This window comes from Micromesistius poutassou, assembly GCF_964030765.1.
Source record: "Micromesistius poutassou genome assembly, chromosome: 4".
Classification (NCBI taxonomy): Eukaryota; Metazoa; Chordata; class Actinopteri; order Gadiformes; family Gadidae; genus Micromesistius; species Micromesistius poutassou.
The window spans coordinates 5,509,812-5,534,811 of NC_140274.1; the positions used below are offsets into that span (position 1 = coordinate 5,509,812).

At 48.1% G+C, this 25,000-nt stretch overlaps 3 protein-coding genes across 8 annotated transcripts in view; 2 read left to right on the plus strand and 1 right to left on the minus strand.

The window, feature by feature from the left end:
* dcun1d5 (DCN1, defective in cullin neddylation 1, domain containing 5) overlaps positions 1 to 4,058 on the plus strand; it is a 6,322-nt gene extending 2,264 nt beyond the window's left edge. For all 5 annotated transcript variants that reach the window (XM_084467414.1, XM_084467413.1, XM_084467415.1 and 2 more), the window contains exons 3-8: positions 617 to 785; positions 1,445 to 1,536; positions 1,651 to 1,759; positions 2,087 to 2,191; positions 3,127 to 3,229; positions 3,613 to 4,058. In XM_084467414.1, coding sequence (XP_084323540.1) covers positions 617 to 785; positions 1,445 to 1,536; positions 1,651 to 1,759; positions 2,087 to 2,191; positions 3,127 to 3,229; positions 3,613 to 3,671 — 637 coding nt within the window. In that variant the 3' untranslated portion in view covers positions 3,672 to 4,058. The remainder of the gene's footprint in view (positions 1 to 616; positions 786 to 1,444; positions 1,537 to 1,650; positions 1,760 to 2,086; positions 2,192 to 3,126; positions 3,230 to 3,612) is intronic.
* Positions 4,059 to 10,125: 6,067 nt separating this feature from the next.
* The window catches only part of LOC311341827 (calpain-5-like), a 21,488-nt gene continuing 6,613 nt past the window's right edge, over positions 10,126 to 25,000 (plus strand). The window contains exons 1-6 of one of the 2 annotated variants that reach the window (XM_084466642.1): positions 10,126 to 10,280; positions 13,522 to 13,681; positions 19,017 to 19,148; positions 23,508 to 23,716; positions 24,317 to 24,512; positions 24,864 to 25,000. The exon at positions 24,864 to 25,000 is cut by the window's right edge and continues 57 nt beyond it. In XM_084466642.1, the coding sequence (XP_084322768.1) occupies positions 13,526 to 13,681; positions 19,017 to 19,148; positions 23,508 to 23,716; positions 24,317 to 24,512; positions 24,864 to 25,000 (830 nt within the window). In that variant the 5' untranslated portion in view covers positions 10,126 to 10,280; positions 13,522 to 13,525. Of the gene's footprint in view, positions 10,281 to 13,514; positions 13,682 to 19,016; positions 19,149 to 23,507; positions 23,717 to 24,316; positions 24,513 to 24,863 lie in introns of both variants that reach the window. The other variant, XM_084466643.1, reaches the window with a different exon arrangement.
* On the minus strand, positions 20,844 to 22,065 carry LOC311342120 (olfactory marker protein-like; the record flags this gene model as incomplete). Its single annotated transcript, XM_084466958.1, has 2 exons — positions 20,844 to 21,272; positions 21,976 to 22,065. 2 exons carry the CDS (start codon positions 22,063 to 22,065, stop codon positions 20,844 to 20,846), a joined length of 519 nt encoding a protein of 172 aa, XP_084323084.1.

Genomic DNA, 25,000 nt, shown 5'->3' on the forward strand with positions numbered 1-25,000 from the left:
TAAGTCTTGAGACTATCATAAATGCAGTAAGAAGAAAATATGTTTTTGTGTGCTTGATTGACAGGTCGTTCTGCGCTACAGCCTTCAGTTTTTACTGTAGGTCCGCCCAGGCTTCTCTTCCAATCATAGCCCTCACAGCCCTCGCAGCGCTCTACACTATAGACTATAGGACAACTGCAGGGCCAGCCTTTCTGCTTTTTGTGTGACCTTGGACCATCAATGTATAGAAATTGTATACGGTTTGCGCTTGTGATGCACAGATATATCGGCCACTAATTGTATGGTGACCTTTTAGGATCTTATGATGAATGTCTCGATCGACCAAGAAATGGCACATTCAATTTTCCACTGATAATATGTGATATCACTTTTTCACTTCCTGATGGAGGCCAATTGAGTGCATTCTCCTGAACCTTTCCATTAATACACATTTCGTTCCTTCTTTATTGTGCTAGTAGTCTAATTGATAAGGACTTCAGTCATTAGGCAACTTACAGTAATAGTTTTTTGCAAAGCAAACGCTATTGAAAGCACAATGCTTATGTGGTATCGATTTAGACAGTAAAGTGGTTGTCTTTAAAGTGTATGTGTATGATGATCTCCTGTGTCCATCCAGCTTCACGACCAGAACCCCGCTCCATGGGGAGCATGTGCTGGGTCCAGAGAAGACCTTCTCCACTAAGAAGTGCATGGCCTGGTTCCAGGAGTACGCCGGTCCAGACCACGTACTGGGCCCAGATGGAATGGAGAAGTTCTGTGAAGACATCGGTGTGGAACCGGAGAATGTGAGTCTTGCGTGAGCAGCCGTTTTCCCCCCTGTCATCGACTCATCCAAAGAGAGATGAGTCAAAGGCCTGTTTCCTCCGACTCATCCAAAGAGGCATGAGTCGAAGGCCTGTTTCCTCAGAGAAACTGGCCCCCTTATTTATGAGCAGGCAGCAGCTTCGCTCTAGGGCGCCTGAAGGTAGGAAGTGAACATTGGGAATCGAACACAGTACCTTTTTGGCTTTCAGCCAAACACGGTAGCTACTACGCTGTCTGGCCTTCTGGAGTCGTACGCGGGTCGCTGGCATAATAGTTTTGGATGATACTGTGTAGCGAGGGGGGATTATTTTATACATTTGTATAATATATATATATATATAATATATTAAAAAAAAATTGTTGACGTAGTTGAGGCGGCAGGCCTGTGTTGCTTAGGCAGCCGTCTAAGCTGTAGAGTGCTGCGGGAAACCCTGGATTAATTTGTTTGACTACATACTGGTAGAAAGAACAGTGGGTCTTGACCTGAACTCAATATTGATGATGATAAACCATTTTTTGCACCGACAACAATGTGGACCAATATTGTTTCATTATTTTATTTTGCTCTATACGATTCGTTTTTACTGGATGAGTCTTTGCTCCGGCTGAAACCCATTTCTTCTCTCCTCCCCTTCACTAGATTGTCATGTTGGTCCTAGCCTGGCGATTACGGGCTGTTAATATGGGTTTTTTTACTAAAGAAGAGTGGCTTGAAGGAATGTCCTTATTAAAGTAAGTACTCCTCTCCCATCCTCCCGCGTCATTGGACCGCCGGCTGTAATGCTCCATGCCCATACCTTCAGGAGGGCCCTTAAAGCTCTGCTATGATGTCCCCCACCTCCCCAGGTGTGACAGTACGGAGCGGTTACAGAGCAAGATGGAGGACCTCCGCTCTGGCCTGAACGACGCGGCGCTCTTTAAAAACATCTACAGATATGCCTTTGACTTCGCCAGGGTGAGTGGGTCTGACGGTCGTGACTTAAGACTCTGGGATGGGATTTAGATGATTTCAAAGAAGACGACACAAAACTGTAGGGTTTTTTTTTGTTTCCAGTGAGTGTAATGAAACCAATTTCATAATTAGGTAAAAGTAATCAAAGATATTCTTTAATGAATGTCGTTCATTGCTTAGGTTTCTACCATTGTTTTAATTCAAATCAGTCACTCGGACAACATAATGTTATAGTACAATATTTGAAAAATTGTTCCTGCCGGCCCCCACTGCTGCTGCATCTGGCCTGGTTCTTTGTCTTCATTCTCCTTCCTTCTGCCTCCCCGCCAGGATAAAGACCAGAGAAGTCTGGACATGGACACGGCCATGTCCATGCTTGACCTGCTGCTAGGGAGAACGTGGCCTCTTTTCCCCCTCTTCCACAAGTTCCTGGAGGTACCGCACCTATTCCAATATATTCCCCATGTACATTGACCCCGTTCCACCATTGCTCATGTGACCGCTAAGCCAATGGGAGCCTCCGATAGCCCAGGGTTTTCTCTCACGTGAAGGACCTATTTATACGTCCGGGTGTTTGGAATTTGGATGTCTGCTGATACAACGTCCTAGTGTTAACGTTGCAACATCTGATGGTTCTGAAATTAGCATGAACATGTTATGTGACGTCTAGCGCTACGTTAACCTTGAACTCTCACAACAACAAAAATGTCTTGAAAAGCCAGATCCCAGCCAGCAGGATCTTAAATCGCAATCCTCAACAGGTTTTCACATGCTGGGTCCATCGTGTCTGTCGTATAGTGGAGAGCGTAGTAGGTTATTATGATTGCCACAGGTGAGTTTAGCCTGGGGAGCAGGGAGTGTAGCCGAGCAGGATTACTGAACACTGCTTTGTGTTTCTGTCAACGCAGTATGATTGATTAAAGCGTGACCTTTGACCCTTCACGCGGTGGGATCGTTCAACAGTGTAACTGCCGAATCGACTAATTAGTCTATTAAATGGGAGGAATAAGTTCTGAATCCAAAGTGATGTCTTAAAATGCTTGTTTTATCTGAGAGGCAGCCAAGAAAAACTAAATGATTCCTTTTTTTAAATTGGCCGTAAACCAAATATTTTATTTTAACTGCAACACTAGGCAGCAGTGTACCTGCCAAACACCTACCTGCTCATTCATGTGTATCTATGTACACATGACACATGAATACTCTCTTTGGATACATTGTGGCTAAATAACTTGCAGTAAAAATTTCTGTTAATAATTATTTCTGGAAAATAGTTACTTGCCGTCAAAATTCCGGAAACCAACTGTGCCCCGACCTCTAACGCTCCCCCCCCCCCCCCCCCCCCCCGCCCTGGCCTCTCTGTCCCGCAGCAGTCCAAGTACAAAGGGATGAACAAGGACCAGTGGTACAACGTCCTGGAGTTCAGCCGCACCATCAGCACAGACCTCAGCAACTACGACGAAGACGGAGCGTGTGAGTGGCTGACGGGTCCTGTTACCAGCAAGGCTGGTACCGGGAGGCTGACTCTGCTAGACTGAACCCACATGAGCTGTATAGAACTGTACAGCTGTGCTCTATTATAATTAGCTATGCTCTTTTTAAATGTTAATTGAGTGCTTTTCACGAAACCCCACAAATGATTAATCGGAGGCAGGTCCAGTAGCCTCAACGTCTCGGTCTCTTGTTGTAAAAAAGTCAGAGAGATTGTATCTTCTCAAGGACTCCCTGTGTGGAGATGCAGCCTCGCTCGAGCCATATGAGAAGCTGTGCCCCTCTGCTTGTATTCAGTATTTTATATAGAGATTGAATCTGTCTCCGTTTGCTCTGTCCGTCTCTCTGTCCCCGTCGGTCTGTAGGGCCCGTGCTGCTAGACGAGTTTGTGGAGTGGCAGAAGACTCGGCCGATAGCCTCATAGCGGTGGACCTCAACCAAACCAACCCTGATGAAGAGCGAAGGGGGCGGGGGGGGGGGGGGGGGGGAAACGCTCAGCGGTTCTCTCGCTCGCTCACCTCAAAACGGAAACAGAAAAACCAACAAGAAAGGTTGAGGGTTCTCAGCTATACTCTGGACTACAGACTCATCCGATGGACTACATAAACACTCATGCCTATGGGTTACAAGCACATGCATGTACACGCACCCACAGACACACGCCATACGTACAAACATGCACGCACTCACACACTCCACAGTTCACCAAAGGGCCCTGTTCACTCTCCAAGCAGCCGTTTGAGCCCTTAAATTCATGACAGACTTTTTACAGTGTTAATTTAAAAAAGTTCTGAAAAACAATAAAGGGGGAGGGGAGGGGGCGGGGGGTCTGTCTGGACTGCCGCAGGGAGGGCGGGCGGGGCCGGTGGTTTTCATATTTCATTTGTAACCGCGGTTTATAATGAGTATTGTAAAATTGGCTGTGGAATTGATCTGTTCTGTATAATTCTAGGTTTATTCCCTTTTTTGAGTCTTAATTTGTTTATAGTTTTCAGAATAAGAATAAAAAAGGCTGAATTGTGTTAAATCGCACCGTCATCATTGTATTATCTTATTTTATTTATTGATATTTGTGTGATATGACGGGGCCTTCGATGCTGTGACGGTTTGTAAAGTACCAGTAGCCCTCTGTAGATGAGTGATGAGGTTCAGTCAGTCTGAACCACGTTGTCCAAAAGGCACTCTCCAACCTCAAGGAGAACACGATGCTTCCCAGTATTTAAAGCCCAGATAAGAAATGTCAATCTGTGATGGAGCCAGTTTAGTGTGACTAACGGACATGGATCCATCCTAATAGTCAAGCTTTGTGACCGTCCTGTGGTCCGACTCCGTTCCAAGAAAGCTTTTGCTGACCGGCGCAATTCTTGCCATGCTATTTTTTTTTAAATCAGTAAATTAGCATCAAAGTGCTCAATCATTTTCCTGTGAAGACACATTCTCTCCATAATGCATAAACATTGGTCAACTCAAACACGATGGTAGCTACTAGACCAGTGTTGATGGCCAGCAGTGAGCAGGGCTGGAGCCGTCTGATCTCGGCCTGTCAGACCAGCTCTGGTTTAGAATTCCATCTTGAAAAAAGGAGCAGGGGAAAAGGGTGGGCTGGGACAGCGCTCCTCTACCCCCGGCCCCCCGCTGGGGAGGGTCAGGGGGCCGGCCGTAGCGGCAGCCATGATGGAGCTGAGGCGCGTCAGTGACAGCGAGCGCTGTTTGAGCCTGGGGGTGGGGTCTAACTCGATGGAGGCGGGGCTAGGCAGGTGGCTGTACCGGTGGCCCTCGTCGTCATACTGGTACAGGCGAATCACGCGGCTCCTTCGGCCCCGGGCGACGCCCGACCCGGCTGTGCCCTCCTCTGCTCCTTTGTCGTTTTCCTTCACCTGTTCCCTCCCTTCCTCTACCTTTTCCCGCTTTTCCTCGTCCCCTGTGTCTGAAGACGAGTCGCTGCTGTCGTCGTCTTCTGAGGAAACGTCTCCTTGCTCCACTCCCCCTCCCTCCTTCTGGCACTCCTCTCCAGCACTGGCCGTCTCCATCTGCTCCTCCACCACCACCACCTCCTTCCCCTCTGCCATGTCTTTGCTCTTCCTCCCTGTCCCTCCACTACCTCCTGCTTCGCTGCTGCCCTCGGTTATGGTTACCGTTGGAGACCGGTCTCCACCTACTCTACTCTCCTCCCGAGTAACCCCTGCCTCCTCCCCCTCCCTGATGTCTCTCCTCTCCACCCTCACCTCCTCCCCTGGCTCTCCCTCTGTGCTCCCCTCCTCTGCCCTCCTATCGCTCCTCTCCTCTATCAGCTGCTCCACCTCATCTGTCTCCCCCACTCTGCTCCTCTCCTTCATCCTCTCCTCCACCTTCTTCTCATCTGTCTCCCCCTCTCTGTTTCCGTCCTCCCTGCTCTCTCGCCTCTTCTCCATCTCTTTCTCCTCCTCCCGGCTCTCCCTCCTTCCCTCCAATTCCTTCTCCTCGTCCCTGCTCCCTCTCCTCTTCTCCATCTCCTTGTCCCTGCTCTCTCTCCTCTCCTCCATCTCTTTCTCCTCCTCCCAGCTCCTTCCCTCCAATTCCTTCTCCTCGTCCCTGCTCCCTCTCCTCTTCTCCATCTCCTTGTCCCTGCTCTCTCTCCTCTCCTCCATCTCTTTCTCCTCCTCCCAGCTCCTTCCCTCCAATTCCTTCTCCTCGTCCCTGCTCCCTCTCCTCTTCTCCATCTCCTTGTCCCTGCTCTCTCTCCTCTCCTCCATCTCTTTCTCCTCCTCCCAGCTCCTTCCCTCCAATTCCTTCTCCTCGTCCCTGCTCCCTCTCCTCTTCTCCATCTCCTTGTCCCTGCTCTCTCTCCTCTCCTCCATCTCTTTCTCCTCCTCCCAGCTCCTTCCCTCCAATTCCTTCTCCTCGTCCCTGCTCCCTCTCCTCTTCTCCATCTCCTTGTCCCTGCTCTCTCTCCTCTCCTCCATCTCTTTCTCCTCCTCCCAGCTCCTTCCCTCCAATTCCTTCTCCTCGTCCCTGCTCCCTCTCCTCTTCTCCATCTCCTTGTCCCTGCTCTCTCTCCTCTCCTCCATCTCTTTCTCCTCCTCCCAGCTCCTTCCCTCCAATTCCTTCTCCTCGTCCCTGCTCCCTCTCCTCTTCTCCACATATGCCTCCTCTGGCTCCCCCTCTTTCCTCTCCTCCACCTCATTCTCCTCCTGCCCATCTCTCCTCCTCTGCACCTCCTCCTGGGCTGGGTCCCGCCCCTCCAGGGGTGCGGCGGGCCCAGGCTCCTCCCCGCTCTTGTGCCGGAAGCTTCTCTGGGGCTTGGGGGGCCAAGGTGGGCTGGAGGAGCGCGTCGAGTCCAGGGTGGTCTCGCCCTGGGCTGAGTCGATCTCATTGTAGAGAACACTGCAGTTGTCTGTGACTTGTGGGGTTGTCATGGTGACCTGGCAGTCCCGCCCGGTTGGTGGTCCTCGCCGTAGTGATTGTATCTTGCCAGAGACGACCCGCAGACACCTGAAGGGAAAGCGTTTGGTTATTCTGCTCTGTCCGGTCCGGTTGTTTAGGATTGTGGCCAAAGAGTTGGCAGTGGCAATAGTAGCAATGATCTCTGCTTCGGATATGTGAACACGTGAAGGTGCACTGTACCGTGTAGGAGATCTGTAGGAGTGTTCCTTTTTCTTCTGACAATGATACTTATTAAGGTGCTTTGGATTAAAGCGTCTGCTAAATGCCCTGAATGTAAAATGTAATGTGGGTGTGTTGCATGATTTAACCTTACCCACAAAGAACTCAGCATTACCTCTCACACGGCCTATCACCGTTGTTCTCATTGTTTTCTACATGAGCTGTGTAACATGTACGTTTGAGAAGAGACGTTCTGACCCACCTGAGGACATGGGTCCGGCTCAGGGCCCCGGCGATGAAGCCCACCACGAAGGTCACCAGCACCGACCCCGCGACCGCCCCACCAAACACACTGTTGGTAACGCCTGCTTGCTCCGAGCCAGCCAGATCCCTCCTGGGTCTCGCCTGTACCGGGTCCTGTCTGAAACCTGGCTTGGTGGCGCTCCCTTGGGCCATCTGTGGCTCAGGACTGTTGTGTAAACCAATGTTGACCTGGTAAGGCCAGAGTGTAGTTCCGCCCTTGGCCACCAGGAGGCAGTAGTACCGGCCGCTATGGTGAACACTGGCGTTGGCTGCGAAGAGGCTCCCGTCGCTTCGCATGGAAAGAGTGGGGTCACGGTCGCCGCGGTTGCCATGGTGACGGAGTTTGCCGAAGGGGGTCTGCCAATATCGGACCACGCCTGAGGATGGAACATTTTCAAGCAGCGTTTAATGAAATACAGACTCAACAGAAAGTATTTCCATGCCTCTTGAAGAATGTCAAAAGTCATAAAAAAACATGTGAACATTATTGAACAATGTATCGGTTCAAAACTCTGCAAACCAGTTTGAAAAACAAACCAAAACTCACTTGTGTTGCTTAAAATAGTGGCCCCTTTCCCCCCAATTTTCAACAGACCCTGTGGGGTTAATGTATGCTTAATCTCATTTTTAATGTAATGTGGTTGCATTCCAGGTTTCATTGAAGTCCAACACATCACACACACAACTCTCCCTGTATGTAAATACATTCACACCTTGGAAACCGTTCCCTGTGCTGTGCCGCCGGGCTGGGCTGGTATCGTAGCTCCGCCCATAATGACTTTGTGTGGGGATGATGGCTGGTTTATGCAGCCGCACCTGGCCCCAGTCAGACTGATCAGCCATCACAGCACACACTCTCAAGGGAGATCTCCTTGTGGCAGCATGGATCACCCTCTTCATGTATTATTGTCGGCAAACGCCACAATGAATCCCTTTCAACACCCTCACCCTACGTCCTTGTGTCGGAGGGAGCCAGTACAAGCCACCTAGTGGTTTCGTCATCCACTCACCTGTATGTGTTCTGTCCCCACAACTTAAGGCCAGTTCTGTGGAGGGATGAGCATTTATCCGGATGGTTTGACCCACGGTCAGAGCGCCTTCGGTTGTAGAGGCTGGACCAATCAGAAACGCAGCCAGCACCGCTAATATTTGGCTTGGTGTGGTTACCATCTTTATGACCAGCCCCTAGACGGAGGACACACACACACACACACACACACACACACACACACACACACACACACACACACACACACACACACACACACACACACACACACACACACACACACACACACACACACACACACACACAGGGGTTATGAGCTCTGGGTACACACTTCTTTGAGGCCCCCACGGTGGAAGTAATGTTGGCCAGAACCTCTCGTTAAAAGTCACATTCCATGACTGGGGCAACCAGCAAGTTGACAACCATCCACACAGCATGGACCCACTGGTCACTTTAACAACACAGCTCTCTGGGGCAAGAGGAAGGGGCACAAGGAATAAATACAGTGTTTTCATCCAAATGTGTTCAGAATAAGTGTGCCGGTAGGGATTTTGTACAGTTATCTCAAATTAATCACATTCATGTCTCTCTGCCTTTACCACCAGAAATATAGCAACACAAATTCCTCTCTCCAATTATTCACCAGGTTAAATCAGTGACCACCACGCATGCTGCAGCCAGGAGACTACATGTCCAGCAGGGTTGAAGACTATGTTTTATTCCCTGAACACAGAACACATACACGCAGCGGGCCCTGGGACTAACTGTAAACAGCACAAGGCTATAGAACGAGTCAGCTGGTTTGGCTTTTCCTCAAACAGGCAAAGCTGCAAATTCAATCACCTTCAAATCACAGACTGGAACATGGCTGTACCGAACAAGAATAACAACAGACTGGAACAGATGGAACAGTGAGATGGTCTGTCGGTGAATGTTTCCAATACTTACATTCAAGCTGTTGAGCTGTCTCTTCTGACCAGGGTTATCCTAACAATATGAGCTGGAGATGCCTGTTTTACCCATCAGTATTTCAAGTGTAAAGTGCAGTGCCTCACATGACAATGTCAGTGTCTTGTCCCAAAGGATGTTAAAGATTAATAGCATCAGAGACACACACACACACACACACACACACACACACACACACACACGTTCTTAGACCTTTTTGCACAGCCATCATGAAGAATATCATCGTCCCTTTGCTATTCTTTAATTACCTTTCTCAATGTCATATGTAAAATTAATTTGAATTATTGTTGCTTGACTTTTTTTTTGCTTGATTAATTTATTTAGACGTTGTTTTATACAATGTTTCTCGTACATTCGTTTGTATTGTATTGTGTGATTTCCTTTTCCTTTTCGTACAGTACATTATTGTTTTCATGTTATGTGGAATCTTTGAGAGACAATTTCCCATTTGAAAAGAAAATGTCCATGGTGTTCCATATTATTTTTTTTTAAATGTTTTTACACGGGTGAAGTTGTTATGGTTATTATGGTTACGAGCTTGACACGCCCAAATTGCTCTTGAGCGTAATTGCTTTCTTTGGTCAACATTTCTGTAATTAACACTTTGGCCACCAGAGGCCAGTAGTGTCTAATAAAAAGTTCTGTCGGTGTAACAAATCTTTTATATTCTTTCATCAAGTCCGAAAACGTCCATATTTCACGCTCCGTGTTGAATTATATTTAATAACCGGGCCTATATATTACAAAAGAACGACATTTCCTTTTAAGATAAATGTAATCTGTAGTTTGATTCGTTGTTGTAGTCACACTAGAAGCTATTTCGATAGAGCTGCTATCGTTTCCATATCCACATCGCTCATCAGTCATCCCTGTACTCTTCTTTGGCTGTCGATTTTCTTGTCCTCAAATAAACCCAGTTTTCCTCCGACCCAAACCTACTCCAAACGCCGATTAGCCCAGATTAACCAAGAGCTCCACCTCCTCCTCCTCCCATGTGCCAGGCTCCCTCCGTGCATGAAGTAGCCCAGTAGTTTGTTGTAAAACATCTCCAGTGCATCACCGACCAGGCGGCCGCCGTGGTGGGGATAAGGGAACACACCGTCACCTCCCGAGGGAACCGAGGACCGGAGAAAGAGCCCAGGCGTCGCCGAGGGAGAGACTTTTTTCCAGGTACTGTTGTGCGTAATTAAAGCTCATAATGAGGCAGTCCCGTCCGTGTTGTCTGTAGTGGCCTCACGTTACTGCGGTGGGGAAGTCCGCACACATCTTTCTTTTTTAGCCCAACACCATCTAGGCGTTACATGTGTTTAGTTAAATACAATTAAATGGAACATTTAAATGAAATAGTTCCCGTGTGGGCGCATTTGGTCATGTTTGCGATTTTCCCTGGCCCGTATCAATTGTCAAAGGGTGGACTATTTTAAGACACCCTGACCCAAACGAAAGTAAAAGCTTATTTTGGGGTTCCTTTCATGGGAGATGTAAAGCTTAGGAAAAATGTCATACTTTCCAAAGAAAACAGGTTTTCTAGGCGAGGCATGATGACCGAATAGTTTCTGCTGAACGTGGGGCTGCAGAAGACTGCCAGACACAAAGTGTGGACCTGCAGTGTCTCATATTCAGCGGATACCTCCGCATTAAACCACACCCCTAGCGGGCTGGGACCCCATGATAGGGACTCGATCAACTGGCTGATTCTGAAGCTCCGTGATACACTAGTATGTGCGTCTATCGAACACGTGCTGTTTGTTTGGATTCAAACTGCTCCATTACCCTTTTTTAATTGGGTATAAGGAAGCCTGTATTTTTTTCGAACACTTTTGACCTTCGGTTTGGCAGTTTGTTTAAATGAAATTCTATAGAAATAGCTAATGATATAGGTAGTATGAATAAGTATTGAGGTTCGGTTTAGAAACAAGTTTTGCGTTGAGAGACTTGAGTCATGTAGGCTTACACATCTTCCCTCCCAACCCATACGACAGAAGGGTAAACATGCTTCAGTTCAGGCCTGGGCAATAAAACAATAAATTATCCTATCTTGATAGACTTTTGATCAATATCATTATAAAACATGTTCAATATATGTCGATAAGAGAATGGATCACCGAATCTAGCAGCTGGGATTGTTACACAAACACGGTTCCATACTTATTTACAATATTTGAGTGTTTTTCGTTGTTGTATTGGAGTATTTATCAATGAAGAACAGTGGAAGGTCATATTAAGTGTTAAACATAAGTGTTTAAATCCAGCATGGTAATTCCGCTTTTTAAAATTCTCAATAGTTATATAGATATCGATCAATATGATCAAGTTATATCGTGATATGTCTTTCAGTCATATCGCCCAGGCCTACTTCAGTTACCAACAGGAAACCGATTGAGGTGTGTGTGTGTGTGTGTGTGTGTGTGTGTGTGTGTGTGTGTGTGTGTGTGTGTGTGTGTGTGTGTGTGTGTGTGTGTGTGTGTGTGTGTGTGTGTGTGTGTGTGAGACTCTACCGAGACCTCTCCTCCTTAAGGGTTAAATCATAGACCATTCATTATTAAGACACTGCAACATAATGTAATCATAAAATACAGCCATAGTGTTGCATTGTATACAACAAACTAAGGAGAAACACATTGGTCTGAGTGCTTAAATAGATAGTGTGAAGTTTATTTTCTGTCGTTGACGCTGCTGGAATACCTCACTCTATTTTAACAAGATGGAATGTAGTTAAGTGACTGAAGTCTGTTTTAAATAACCAGATTCAGAACTTCCTGCTGCTGTTTGAGTAAAACAAAGGCCGCTTTGGTTGGAGACAAAATAGGGAGCCAACACACACACACACACACACACACACACACACACACACACACACACACACACACACACACACACACCGTTAGGTTAGGTTTTGTCTGTCTGCGGTCTCGGTCTCTCGTCTAGTTTTAATTGTACTGTGTCAGGAACATGTTGGCGTGTTCGAGTTGCTGCTGATCCGCCAGTCAGACATGTTGGTTTCTGTTTGGTCATGTGACCTGCTGACTTCTTTCTTCTGACTCAGTGTGTGTGTGTGCACGGATATCACAGCTGTTGGGCTTCATATAACAGACAGACACATGGATTCTAAGCACACACACACACACACACACACACACACACACACACACACACACACACACACACACACACACACACTATGTAGTTAATAAAATGCGTAGGGTTCGATGGATGCCAGCTTCCCACACTTGTTGAGGAAGTGTATCATATCTTTCCTCCAGTATGGGGACAGAGGAGGCGACTGTGTCCTAGGGCCTCGCTGTCATGCTGACCATGTGACCTACAATACAGCGGCTCCCAGGAGTGAGACACCCCGCCAGAGAGACCATTCTCCCACAGACAGAGGCTAGGCTCACTCTTGCCTGTAGCCCCACACCCAGGCGGGTGGATAGACTGCACATGAATGAAGGCAGCGTCGGTAACGCCACACATCAGTGTTCACACCACGATGTTGTGAGGCCTTAGAGTTCTTAGATTTAGTTTGCTTGGATCTTAGATTTCATGTTATCTCTTGAGATCTTTTGTAACCTGAAGCTGATGCAATCCATATTTGGCATATTTGCGACTGTTTTCTATGGCTAAAAGTCATTAATATTAAATCCTGAATAACTCATGTAACTCAAATAATTTATGAAATAAATCTTTCAAACAGGAAATGGAGATGAGCTAGTCACTGAAATACTTCAGAAGAAAATAAATATTGCCTTTGTATTACGAGAATTATATCACCATTTTCCCATTGACTTAAAAAGGCAGGCGTCCGGTCTCTTTGCATCCGACCACTGAAACCCAATGCTGCTCTCTGCCTCTCTCTGGTTCCTCTGTGTTCCTCTGAGCCAGTGGGCAGGGGTGAGGGGGTCAGCTGATGTGGTGCACCTGTACAGGTGGGGCTTGTAGGCTTTATAAGGTGGACCACATCAGCCGGTCTGTCTCTCTGTTCCCTAACAAGGACACAGGTTGGCTTTTAGTTTTGTTCCTCTTTGTTTTGTGCCTGATGCTTGAGGACATTTTGGCCTGGTTTTAAATAACGCCACACACACACCACTGAGCATACGCACCTCAGCTTACATTCTTACATTCCTTTATTTTGGATGAGTAGGTACGACATAACCCTTTTAACTATGTGTGGACTCCATCTGTGTGAGGATCTCAGAGCCTGGTTGCTCTAAAACACTGTTAAAAAATAAAAATAAAACCGCTCACTCCTTCCATCACTCACTCCCTCGCTCACTCATTCACAATCTCTGTCTCTAGAGCCCACTCCCTCCCTCCATCACTGGCTCCTTAATGGGATCACTCCGGCGCTGCCTCATCTATAAGTGTGTGTGTGTGTGTGTGTGTGTGTGTAACGGGGCGCTGTGGTTTCCAGGGTGATGGTGGTCCCGTACGAGGGCCAGTCCTTCTCCACGCTCAGGAGCCAGTGTCGGGAGGGGGGCCGTCTGTTCGAGGACCCTCTGTTCCCCGCCGCAGACCGCTCCCTCTTCTACGAGGACAACAGCATCGGCCGAGTGACATGGAAGAGGCCCAAGGTGAGAGAGAGAGAGAGAGAGAGAGAGAGAGAGAGAGAGAGAGAGAGAGAGAGAGAGAGAGAGAGAGAGAGAGAGAGAGAGAGAGAGAGAGAGAGAGAGAGAGAGAGAGAGAGAGAGAGAGAGAGAGAGAGAGAGAGAGAGAGAGAGAGAGAGAGAGAGAGAGAGCAAAGTAAGAAAATAAAACAAAGAGAAACAGAGAAATGGAGAGAGAGAGGTATGTTGCATTCGTGTATTTACATAACCTTTGGGCTGAGGTCTGTTTGGAGAGGAGCAAAAAAAAAAAAAACATGTGTGTGTGCAGTCGGTACACTGTTTCCCTGTCCGAGAGGAAATGTGCGTTCTACTGCAGTGGGCTGCACAGCCAAGCCAAGAGTCTTCAACTTTGAGTGGTTCAGTGGAAGGCTGCTGGAGAGATGCTGACTGATGTGTTTACTCCCAAAAGGAAGGCTGTGCACTTTGCATTATGAAAATACACAGAAGGGAGAAGCACCTTGGAGAGGAACCAACTCTGCCTGAAACACTTTCAACAAGTCATTCGGCATTGGGAATAATCATCAATAGTCATTTTACTTTCAGTTCAAATTAATATATAAATTTTCCCTTCATATTTTATCATTTCCAAACTTGTATAGAAACCAATCTCTCAAGTCAAACAATGATCCCATTGCAACTAGCGTTAGCTGGTGCACACATAGCTCTCCCTGAAATGGAAAAGGTGTAAATAAAGCTTCAGAAAAGGAGATCTGTGAAAAGAAAACAGCACCACCTCCCTGATTTGAACCACCCAGGGAGGGGAGGCCGTAATAGCCGTGCTGGAGACAGTGTGTGGAGTAGAGGAGTGTGTTCTCTCTGTTCTCAGGGACAGGAAGCGGTCGGGCGGCACCCACACTTCAGCTACATCACGGTCCACCACAGAGTGGTGCATGCTGGGCCTTTTTGTTGTGGGTCTGACTTGTGTATCTGTGTGTACTTGGGCGTCGCTGGTCGTCTCCGCCTCGGTGTGGCTTCGGCCAGGTGTGTGTGTGTGTGTGTGTGTGTGTGTGTGTGTGTGTGTGTGTGTGTGTGTGTGTGTGTGTGTGTGTGTGTGTGTGTGTGTGTGTGTGTGTGTGTGTGTGTGTGTGTGTGTGTGTGTGTGTGTGTGTGTTTGACTTCCAAAGCCCTCGTGCTGAAGTGAAGCAGACCGCTCCTGCATCCTGGACCGCGCTGGGTGAAATGTCAATGTTTGATACAGGATTTATTGATAACTCGCTGGCTGTGTGAGGCCAAGGCAGTGAGTCAGTTCACTCCCTGTCATTAAATCAAATAAAAGTACAGTGCAGGACAAACAGTAGTCCTGTTTGTCCCGCTACATCGCTTTGTTACGATTATTGGTGTGCAAGACGTTCCCATGAGTCACTTTATCTGACTCTATTTTCAAAGCAGAAGTTCAGAAACAATTGAATAAGCAAAAATAAATATAATAATATTTTCAAATAATAATGAATAAATGCATTTAGGAACTGAGGAGATAGTGGCCACTCCCTTCTGCTAGTGGGGGAAACTGTCGCACAGTGTAGCAACGCACATTAATGTCCAGACCACGCACACAAGACAGATTCAAAGGGAGTTTGAGAAGTTTCACCAGTTTCTCCAAGATGAAGAGAAGTCCAGGATCACTGCGCTGAGGGCCGAAGGGCAGTTGAAAGGTCAGAAGATGAAGAAGAAGATTGAGGAACTGTCGAGGCAGATATAAATAATTTCATACACAGCCACCAAGATGGACGAGCAGCTGGGGGCTGGAGACATTTCCTTCCTGAAGAAGTTCAAGGCTACAGCAGAGAAAGTAGCCCAGCCCCGACCCTTGCCAGCTCTACCCAAAAGAGCACTGCTGGACGTGGCCAAACACCTGGTCAACCTGGCCTACGCAGTCTGGAAGAAGCTGGAGGAGAACGTCTCCTACTTTCCTGTGACCCTGGACCCCAACACCGCTGGCCCCGATCTCCACCTGTCTGAGGATCTGACCAGCGTGAGATGTGGCGCGAGACAACAGCTCCCTGAGAAACCAGAGTTTGGCGTGCTGGGATCCGGGTCATTTGAATCAAGGAGCTACACCTGGGAGGTAGAGGTGGGACTTGGGAGACAGCGCTCACTGGGAGCTGGGTGTTAGCAACGGTATCTACCAAGAAAACCAGCCAAAAAAGTGTTTTTCCATGTCATTGTTATTTGGCACTGTTAAATGTTTTTAAATAGCGTTTCATAAAGGCAGATACAGAAAATATGTTGGAGGATGGGTTGATCTCCCAGTGATGCAGAAGTTACAGAGGATCAGAATCAAGTAGGATCGGACCATGAAATGTTCTTCAGTGATCCTAAAACCAACGAGACAATACACTCATTGAAGAACATATCATTGTCTAGACTATTACCATTTATCCATTCCACTGATAGTTTCTTTGAAGATTTCCCCAGGGAGGACAGTGATGCCTGGGAGTTAGGAACCATGTGAGTGTACCTGCACTGCAGTTTATTTCTGTGTTGTAAACCATATTCTGTATTGTCCTTGTTGAACCGTAAGCAATGGAAAACAGAACAAGGATTTAATAATGTTAAGACGTGCATGTTTCCTCGGACACATGGTCAAAGACGAATGTTGTATGGTTTCTTAATTATGTCAGATCATTTTATTGAACAGGTTTATATGATGTGTAAATGTTTTACTAAGTTTGACAGGGGTAAATGTATTACTAATTAAATTTAACAGGATTACGTGTTGTGTAAATGTGTGACCTTATCATAGCATTATTATAAGTTATCAAATCGAACAGGGTGATTGCTGTGGGAGCTTCAGAGGTAATTGTCCGGATTGTCATTTTGATTTTAAATTCAATAAAGTTAGATTTTAAGAACAAAAAAAAAAGAAAAAATATATATAGTTTTTTGTGGTGGTTTTGCCTATTGCTCAACTGCTCATGAGTCATCACTTGTCAAACACCACCACAACGGATCAGTTGGCGACTCAATGGTATGTTAGCAACATAACAATGGACAGCAACACAAAGAAGAGACGCATTCAACGCAACACTCATAGTGGCACACCGTCACAGCAGGTAGTTGAGTGAGGTATACTCACGGATGACCTTTTGTGTTCTTTTAAGGGTTGTAGTTAATTAATCAAACAGTAAACATTTACGATTGAACTAGTCTAGTATAGGTCAGCGATATGAGTGCAAGGTGAAGTCTTAAATATGCTTGATTTTGTTTTATTCATTTTATAATCTGAACCAATTTATAGAAGTGTTAAGCAGCAACTGTTTGGTATTTATACTTCACAAATGACTTTTCATTTATCAAAATTAGATTTGATGAATCTTCTGTTGATTGATGACGATCGTTGCAGCCCTATGCTCCACTGTCGAGGAACCATCCAGTCCAGCAGTCAAACCGGCTTTCAGCTCATGTACGTGAAACAGAACCTGGTGGTTGTGCTTTATCTGAAGAATAACCTTGTTAGAAAAAGGTCTGCCGGGCCTCCAGTAAAGAGCACCTGATGCCAGTAAGGTGCGGCTGGTGTGTGATGAGTGTGTGGTCTCCCAGAGCTCCCACAAAAAGCCTCACCAGGGCCCAAGGCTGAGGTCACTAATGGGTGAATAGCTCGAAGCATTAATGATCTACACTCTTCTGAGATAAGACCAAGGAAAGGCCGTTCTTCAATCCATCACTAGTATTGACCGACTGACAGACTGAAGACAATGACTCATTCTGTTTCAGAGGAGCCCTCAAATTCTGACTAAGTAAAACAACGGCTTTTAAACAAATATCCACCGAATCTAACTGCATATGTTTTAAATGTTCTCGACCGTAGTTTCTCTGGTTGACCCAGCTCACCGGCATACAGAACGACCCGGCTGATTTGTGAACGCGCTATGCTTAGATTAGGCTACATTTACATGCGTAGACGTTTGCATGTTATTATGTCAAACTAAAAATACTGTACGCCTTCTGTAGCCGCCGTGCTTTCTCATCTTCTAGGGTGTGTATTTGTGTTGGGTTTAAGTCACTCCTGTCATTTGGCAGTCTTCCAGTGGGAGCTTGAATCCATATGCTCTGTGGTCGGGGCCTCCCAGAGTCCCAGAGATTAGCTTGTCATTTAAAACAGGGCAGTGGCTCCTGGAACATGGCAACGTGGTGCTTTTGATCGCAGGCCTACAAGTCAAACAAGTTCTTCATCAACCTGAGTACCCCAGCTGTGCAAAATTACAACCTGGACAGTTAAAGATAAACTGAAACTAACGTTTACATTTAGTGGTTCCCAGACGCTTTTATCCAGCGTCCTACAAATGAGGCTCAGAAGAAGCCTTTTACTACAGTTAAAGTTAAGAGAAGCTGGACAAAGGAGCTTACGGATCAACCAATCAGAGATCATACATTTAAAGAACTTATAAGTTCAGCGTAGCACAGCTCAACATCGTTCACCACCACGTCCAGTAGGGTTTTCCCATCCAACCTGGTAACCTGCTGTCTGCTCCACCCAGAGCACCTCGGTGGCAGACACACACACACACACACACACACACACACACACACACACACACACACACACACACACACACACACACACACACTTGCTTTGGGTTGTCTCTGTTCGTTTTAGCAACGATAACGGCGGTAGTTAAGAATGGGGTTTCAACGTTTGTGCTCACCTTTCTTAGAAAATAAGTTAGTCAGAACCTGACTTCCTCAATTTTGTCTTCCTTCCCTGTCTTTCTTCACCTTTCTCTTCTGAGAGCCAGACTTCAATTTATTTAACTGTGGCTGTGACTTATTGCCGCATGACATTTAGTTATGTTATTGAACTATTTGAACAACAATAAAAAAATACCAAAAAAAAATTCTTTCAAATTTGGGCCCATGGGCCCCCCCACCTCTGCCTTGGGCCCCCCCAAGCCTGTCCCCCTTACACCTGCAGTCCGTCGGCTCTGCACACACACACACACACACACACACACACACACACACACACACACACACACACACACACACACACACACTATTAGTTAGACAACACTATTAGTTAAGTCATATAACTAGACGTTCCATGAACATTATTATCTCAACGTAGCGATGTGTATGTTGTTCGTGTCCTAGAGCCACTATCCAATATCCTGCCAGTGTTTACTGTGATCTAGAGCCAGCTCATTACTTCAATAACATGAATGTTTGTGTGTTTGTGTGTTTGTTTGTGTGTGTGAGAGAGTGTTATGGCGCCCCCTGCTGTTGGAAAATCTGTAAGAGAGACTGATTTCTTTTTTGTTTCCGCCGTCCCTTCCACCCTCCCTCCCTCCATCCCTCCCTCCAGGAGCTATGCAGTGACCCCCATCTCTTCGTGGATGGACTCAGTGCCCATGACCTGCACCAGGGCCAGCTGGGCAACTGCTGGTTCGTGGCGGCCTGCTCCAGCCTGGCGTCCAGGGAGGCCCTGTGGCAGAAGGTGAGAGAGAGAGAGAAAGAGAACAAATATTTACAAATAAACATAAATAAAGGAGGTCACCCTTCCTGGATGTAAACAGGTTCCGCTGTCTTGAGACATTTGTCAATACGTTATGAGCTGTAGCTGGTATTGAGAAGGTCTCAAAACATTAGCGCAAGCTCAAATCAAGGAATAATAAGCTACAGCCAAACAAGTAGGATATTAGCACGGTTAATGTTGAGTTTGTGGCTAAAAGTTGGGACAGCTTCCTGTTGGGTGCATCAGTCGATTTCAAACCCTTTTCTTTCAAAATAAGAGTCCATGTCTCTTCTAGACTAGAGGTATCTAGTCTATCAGACAGATATGTGGTTTGTTGACCACATCTGTCCTCCATTACTGCAATTGAAGAGGAGTCGTCGGGAGGGAGAGGGAGAGGGAGAGAGGGAGAGTGATGTAGCAGGAGAGCGATAGCCTCATTGTTGTGTGACTCGGGGACTAGCTAACTAGGGGACTAGGTAACTAGGGGACTACGTAACAAGGGCCCGGTGTGTTTTGCTGCCTAACCCCCTCATGCAGAACAAACAGATGTGTTGCTGGGGCCAGTGCACTTCGATGACATCACACCTGGGAGGTACCAGAACTCCCCTAGTGGCACCAGCCCCTAGTGACCCCTGACCTCTGCAGACATCAGGCGGGGCGTGTTCATGCAGTTAGCGTGAACCAGGAAGCGTTAGAATAAAGTGGGTTATGTCGTCTGAGACTGTATTTTACATATTACTTCTGATATTCTGAAACTAGTCTCTAGTTCTCTCTCTCTCTCTCTCTCTCTCTCTCTCTCTCTCTCTCTCTCTCTCTGTTCATATCATGTTCTTCTATATTATTCCTCTCTCTACATCTCTGAAGTTATATCTCTTTTTGCCCTCTGTATTTCTTTCCTCCCTCGTTCCTGTGTACTGTCACTAGCAGTAACAAGAGAGCAGGCACACACACGAGTCACTCTATTTATTGATCAATGTTTGAGGGGATTCATTGATCCAATTCTGCTCTTCTTTTTGGTGTTGTACACAACTGCGGATACTACAGATTTAATTCAACCACACAAACAAAAAAAGGCTGTAAAAAAAGCCAACATTCATAATTTTATTAAGATTTGGTATAAAAAGGCTTTATTATTAACACATTTGACATATTTCAGATTTTGTTATCATTTCCTTCGTATTTAAAGGGTTTCCATGGTAACTCATTTTAAATTTTTTGTAAATCCAAGTTTCAATTCAAATGTATAACATTTCGAGAATGAATTTCAGTTTTGCACATTTTGAACAGTTTTAAGTATCTGCTCATCAAAATCTCTTGCCTCACGCGAGTCAAACAGCAGCTGTTCTATGTGGCTAAACGTTAGCAGGCCGACCAACGCTCTACACGCTATAAACACAAACACGTCCCTCGTGGCCTTCATACAAACCACGCCACCCATCAGCCAGGAGACGAGATGTTCTCTAATGTAACAGAGATCTATGGACTAACAAAGATGATGAGCCAAGTCGACGAAAACAACGCTGAGAAGAGGATAACAATCAGAAGTGCTTCTGAAAAGCGGTGGCGGCGGTGAAGCGACTCGAACGTCGGCCCACGACGGACGGCTGACAGGAGGGGGGAAGGGGGTGGGGGTGAGGGGGAGGGGGTGAGGGGGAGGGGGGGAGGGGGGGGGTTCCACTACTCGGGCGTGAACTCCAGCGAGCAGCTGAGCTTGTCGGGCGTGGCGCCCTCCTTGTAGGCGATCAGGAAGTACATGACCTTGCGCACCTTGGCCATCTCGGCGATGCGCTCGCCGAACTCCTGCATGTCCGCCTCCAGGCACTTGAGGGGCAGGTCCAGCGGGTCGCCGGCGTTGCGCCAGAAGGTGCCCACGGGCTCCAGCAGCTGGCGGGTCATGAGGTGCGTGAGGTCGGGGGTCCAGAGCTGGGAGATGCCCGTGACGGTGACGCGGCCGCGGCCGCCGAGCGCCACGTGCCAGCGCGCGAAGGCCAGCTCCTGGACGCGGAAGTCCAGGCGGTAGGCGGCCTCGTGGGGCAGCAGCAGGCGCTCGCCGTCCTGCCGCTTCTGGCCCGTGCGCTGCAGGGCCGCCACGCGCTGACGCATCAGCTAGAGGGGGGGGGGGAAGAGACCGGGGAAGAGGGAGGGAGCAGGAGAGACAGGCAGAGGAGAGGGAGAGAGGGAGAGAGGGAGAGGAGGAGCAAGGGGGAGGGAGGGAGGGAGGGAGAGGATGAGCAGGGGGGAGGGAGGGAGGGAGGGAGAGAGAGAGGAGGAGCAGGGGGGAGGGAGGGAGGGAGGGAGAGGAGGAGCAGGGGGGGAGGGAGAGAGAGAGGAGGAGCAGGGGGGAGGGAGGGAGAGAGAGAGGAGGAGCAGGGGGGAGGGAGGGAGAGAGGTAGATGAGGAGAGAAAGGAGTGTAGGGAGCAAGTAAGAGGGGGAGGGCAAGGGAGGAAGGGGTGAGGAAGTGGTAGAGAGGGAGAGAGAGAGAGTACCGATACTGTGACCAACATGCAACCTCACACTTAATGCCGTCGGAGCGTCATAGCAAAAGCAATATTTATACAAAAGAAATCATAAAGTGCAAAGCGTTGCTGCAAGGTTGCCGTTGCTATGGCAACATGCCAATCACAGCCCAAGTCAATGCCAAGGAAAGTTTGATTGTACGCTGGAAAGGAGAGAATTCAAACATGGACTGTGCACATTTTTCGATGTGCCTACTGTATGTTAAAAGACTTGTATTCCCGTTTTTTTTACACAACGAATAACCGAGGAGAGGAGCGTGTCAGGAGAGAGTCCCGTTGTACCGGTCCCTACCTCGGTCAGAGCGGCGTCCTCTGTGAACGACAGCGTGATGGCCTCTGCACCGGGGGCTTTGTCCAAACCCGAGTCCACGCTGGAGCTCATGTTCCTGGGGAGGGGCGCGGTCGGCTGGTCTGGGCGGAGGGGAGCGGAGATGGACGGACGGATGGGTGGGCGGGCAAGAGGAGAGATGGCTAGATGGAGCGATGGATGCTGTCCTGGAGGATAGTTTGTGTGGTTGTCCTTGATCTCTGTTGCTCTTCTGGGGGATGCCAAGTCAAACCTCTCTCTCTTACTCCCTTGGTCTCGCTCTCCCGCTCTCTCGCTCTCTCTCTCTCTCTCTCTCTCTCTCTCTCTCTCTCTCTCTCTCTCTCTCTCTCTCTCGCTCTCTCACTCTCTCTCCCCTGTCATTTATGCAACCAACCTCCCCTTATCGCTCTCCCTCTTCCATGGTTGCTCTCTCGCACTCCCTCTCTACCCCCCATGCCTCTCTCCCTCTCTCTCTCTTTCAATTGCTCACTCTCTCTCCCTCTCTCTCCCCAACCTCTCTCTCCCCCACCTCTCTCTCCCTCTTGCTCCCCCCACCCCTCTCTCTCTCTCTCTCTCTCTCTCTCTCTCCCCAGAGGGCAGGCTGTAGCTCTGGTTGTGTTTTATATTGATTGTTGCTGTTCTACATTTTGTGTGGATGATGATTTCCCCTTGCTGAAGTTTGCGATTGTAAAAACAGTTATTCTTTTTTGGGGGGTTTGTTAATAGTCATAAAATAAAAAAATAAAAACAATGATATCAACCCCATGAATTAAAACCACAAAATAAAACCAAAAAAAGGCTTGACATCTCCTCCTAAGCCACGCAAGGCTCTACTAGAACACAAGAGGAGACTGAGAGGACAGGCAGCACAGACAGACCTTTCTGTGGTGAACGCACACAGGCACACCCGGCCTGTGATTTGATTTGGTGTGTTTTTCACTTTCTTGTGCCGTTGTGTGTGAGGCGTGACGCAACGCGCGGCACTAGGCAACAGGAAGTGATGACGTACAAGAGGGAACTCTGGGAATTTCCTGAGGGCTTCTGGGAGATCTGCTGGTCATAGTTCAATGGACCCATTCTTATTTATAACAGTCCCTAGATGTGTGTGTGTGCGTGTTAAATCTGCTACCGCTCCGTCTAGTCACTCAACTGTAGAGTATTCTACAAAGTGTTATTGTTAAGTTACTATTATGGTGAGGATTGTGAATTAGGTCAATCATGTGATGTTGATGATCATGACGATGGTAAATATTGTGATGATTGAACCGTGTTATGATAATGATTGTGATGATGATGAGGACGATTATTTGTATAATGATGAGGATAATTATTATTTTGGTGATGAGGACGATTGTAACGATAATAGAGATGGTAAATAATGATATGATAATGATTATTCCCCTGATGATAATGACGATTGTCATTAGTATGACATTGCCATTAGCTAATGTCATGACGATGATGATCATGCTGAGCGGTACGTTAACGAGCTGGTCCTGTACCCGGCGCTGCTCCAGGTGATCCCCGACTGGAAGGACCAGGAGTGGGACGCCGAGAAGCCCGAGGCCTACGCCGGCATCTTCCACTTCCGCTTCTGGCGCTTCGGGGACTGGGTGGACGTGGTGGTGGACGACCGGCTGCCCACCGTCAACGACCAGCTGGTGTACGGCCACTCCAACGACCCCAACGAGTTCTGGAGCGCGCTGGTGGAGAAGGCCTACGCCAAGTGAGTTCACAGACAGACAGACAGACAGACAGACAGACAGACAGACAGACAGGGCGCTGGTGGAGAAGGCCTACGCCAAGTGAGTTCACAGACAGACAGACAGACAGACAGCGCGCTGGTGGAGAAGGCCTATGCCAAGTGAGTTCACAGACAGACAGACAGACAGACAGGGCGCTGGTGGAGAAGGCCATGTGAGTTGACAGCTCCTGCGTGTTCCCCGCGGCCCCGCCCAGGGAGGGGAGGGGCTCTAGTCCCCACCTGCTCATTAATGACCAGCATCTGTACTCACTCTCCGTTGCCTTGGTTACCAGCGCCTCCCTAGGGCCCAACATCTTGGAAATAGCTCAGTAGTTGTGTGATGTGAAGTTATGGTTTGTGGCCGTTTGTCAACCTGTGTGTGTGTGTGTGTGTGTGTGTGTGTGTGTTTGTGTGTGTGGTTCCCGTGTGGTGCCCCTGTGTGTGTGTTTGTGGTTCCTGTGTGTGTGTGTGTGTGTGTGTGGTGCCCATGTGTATGTGTGTGTGTGTGTGGTGCCCCTGTATGTGTGTGTGTGTGTGTGTGGTTCCTGTGTGTGTGTGTGTGTGTGTGTGTGTGTGTGTCAGGATGTTTGGCTGCTACGAGGCCCTGGACGGGGGCAACACGGCGGACGCCCTGGTGGACTTCACGGGGGGCGTGTCGGAGCCCGTGGACCTGCTGGAGAGCGGCAGCCGGGAGGCGGACCCCGAGAAGCGCAGCGAGCTGTTTGACCGCGTGCTGAAGGTGCACAGCAGGGGGGGCCTCATCAGCTGCTCCATCAAGGTACACACACACACACACGCACACACACACACACACACACACACACACACGTGCACGCACGTGCGCGCGCACGCACACACACAACCTGCACATGTATATACATGCATACATATACATACGCACACGTATGCACACACACACACACACACACACACACACACACACACACACACACACACACACAAAAACGCTGACACACATCCACACACACATTTATATACACACACACACAGAGCTGGATGTATGAACATAGCTGTGCTGATGTGTCTGTATGCGACCATAAAAACAGACACAGACAGACAGACAGACAGACACAGTCTCACCGTGCCCCCCCCGCCCCCCCGCCCCCAGGCCACCACGGCCTCGGACATGGAGGCGCGGCTGGCCTGCGGGCTGGTGAAGGGCCACGCCTACGCGGTGACGGACGTGCGGCGCGTGCGTCTGGGCCACGGGCTGCTGGCCTTCTTCAAGGCCGAGAAGCTGGACAT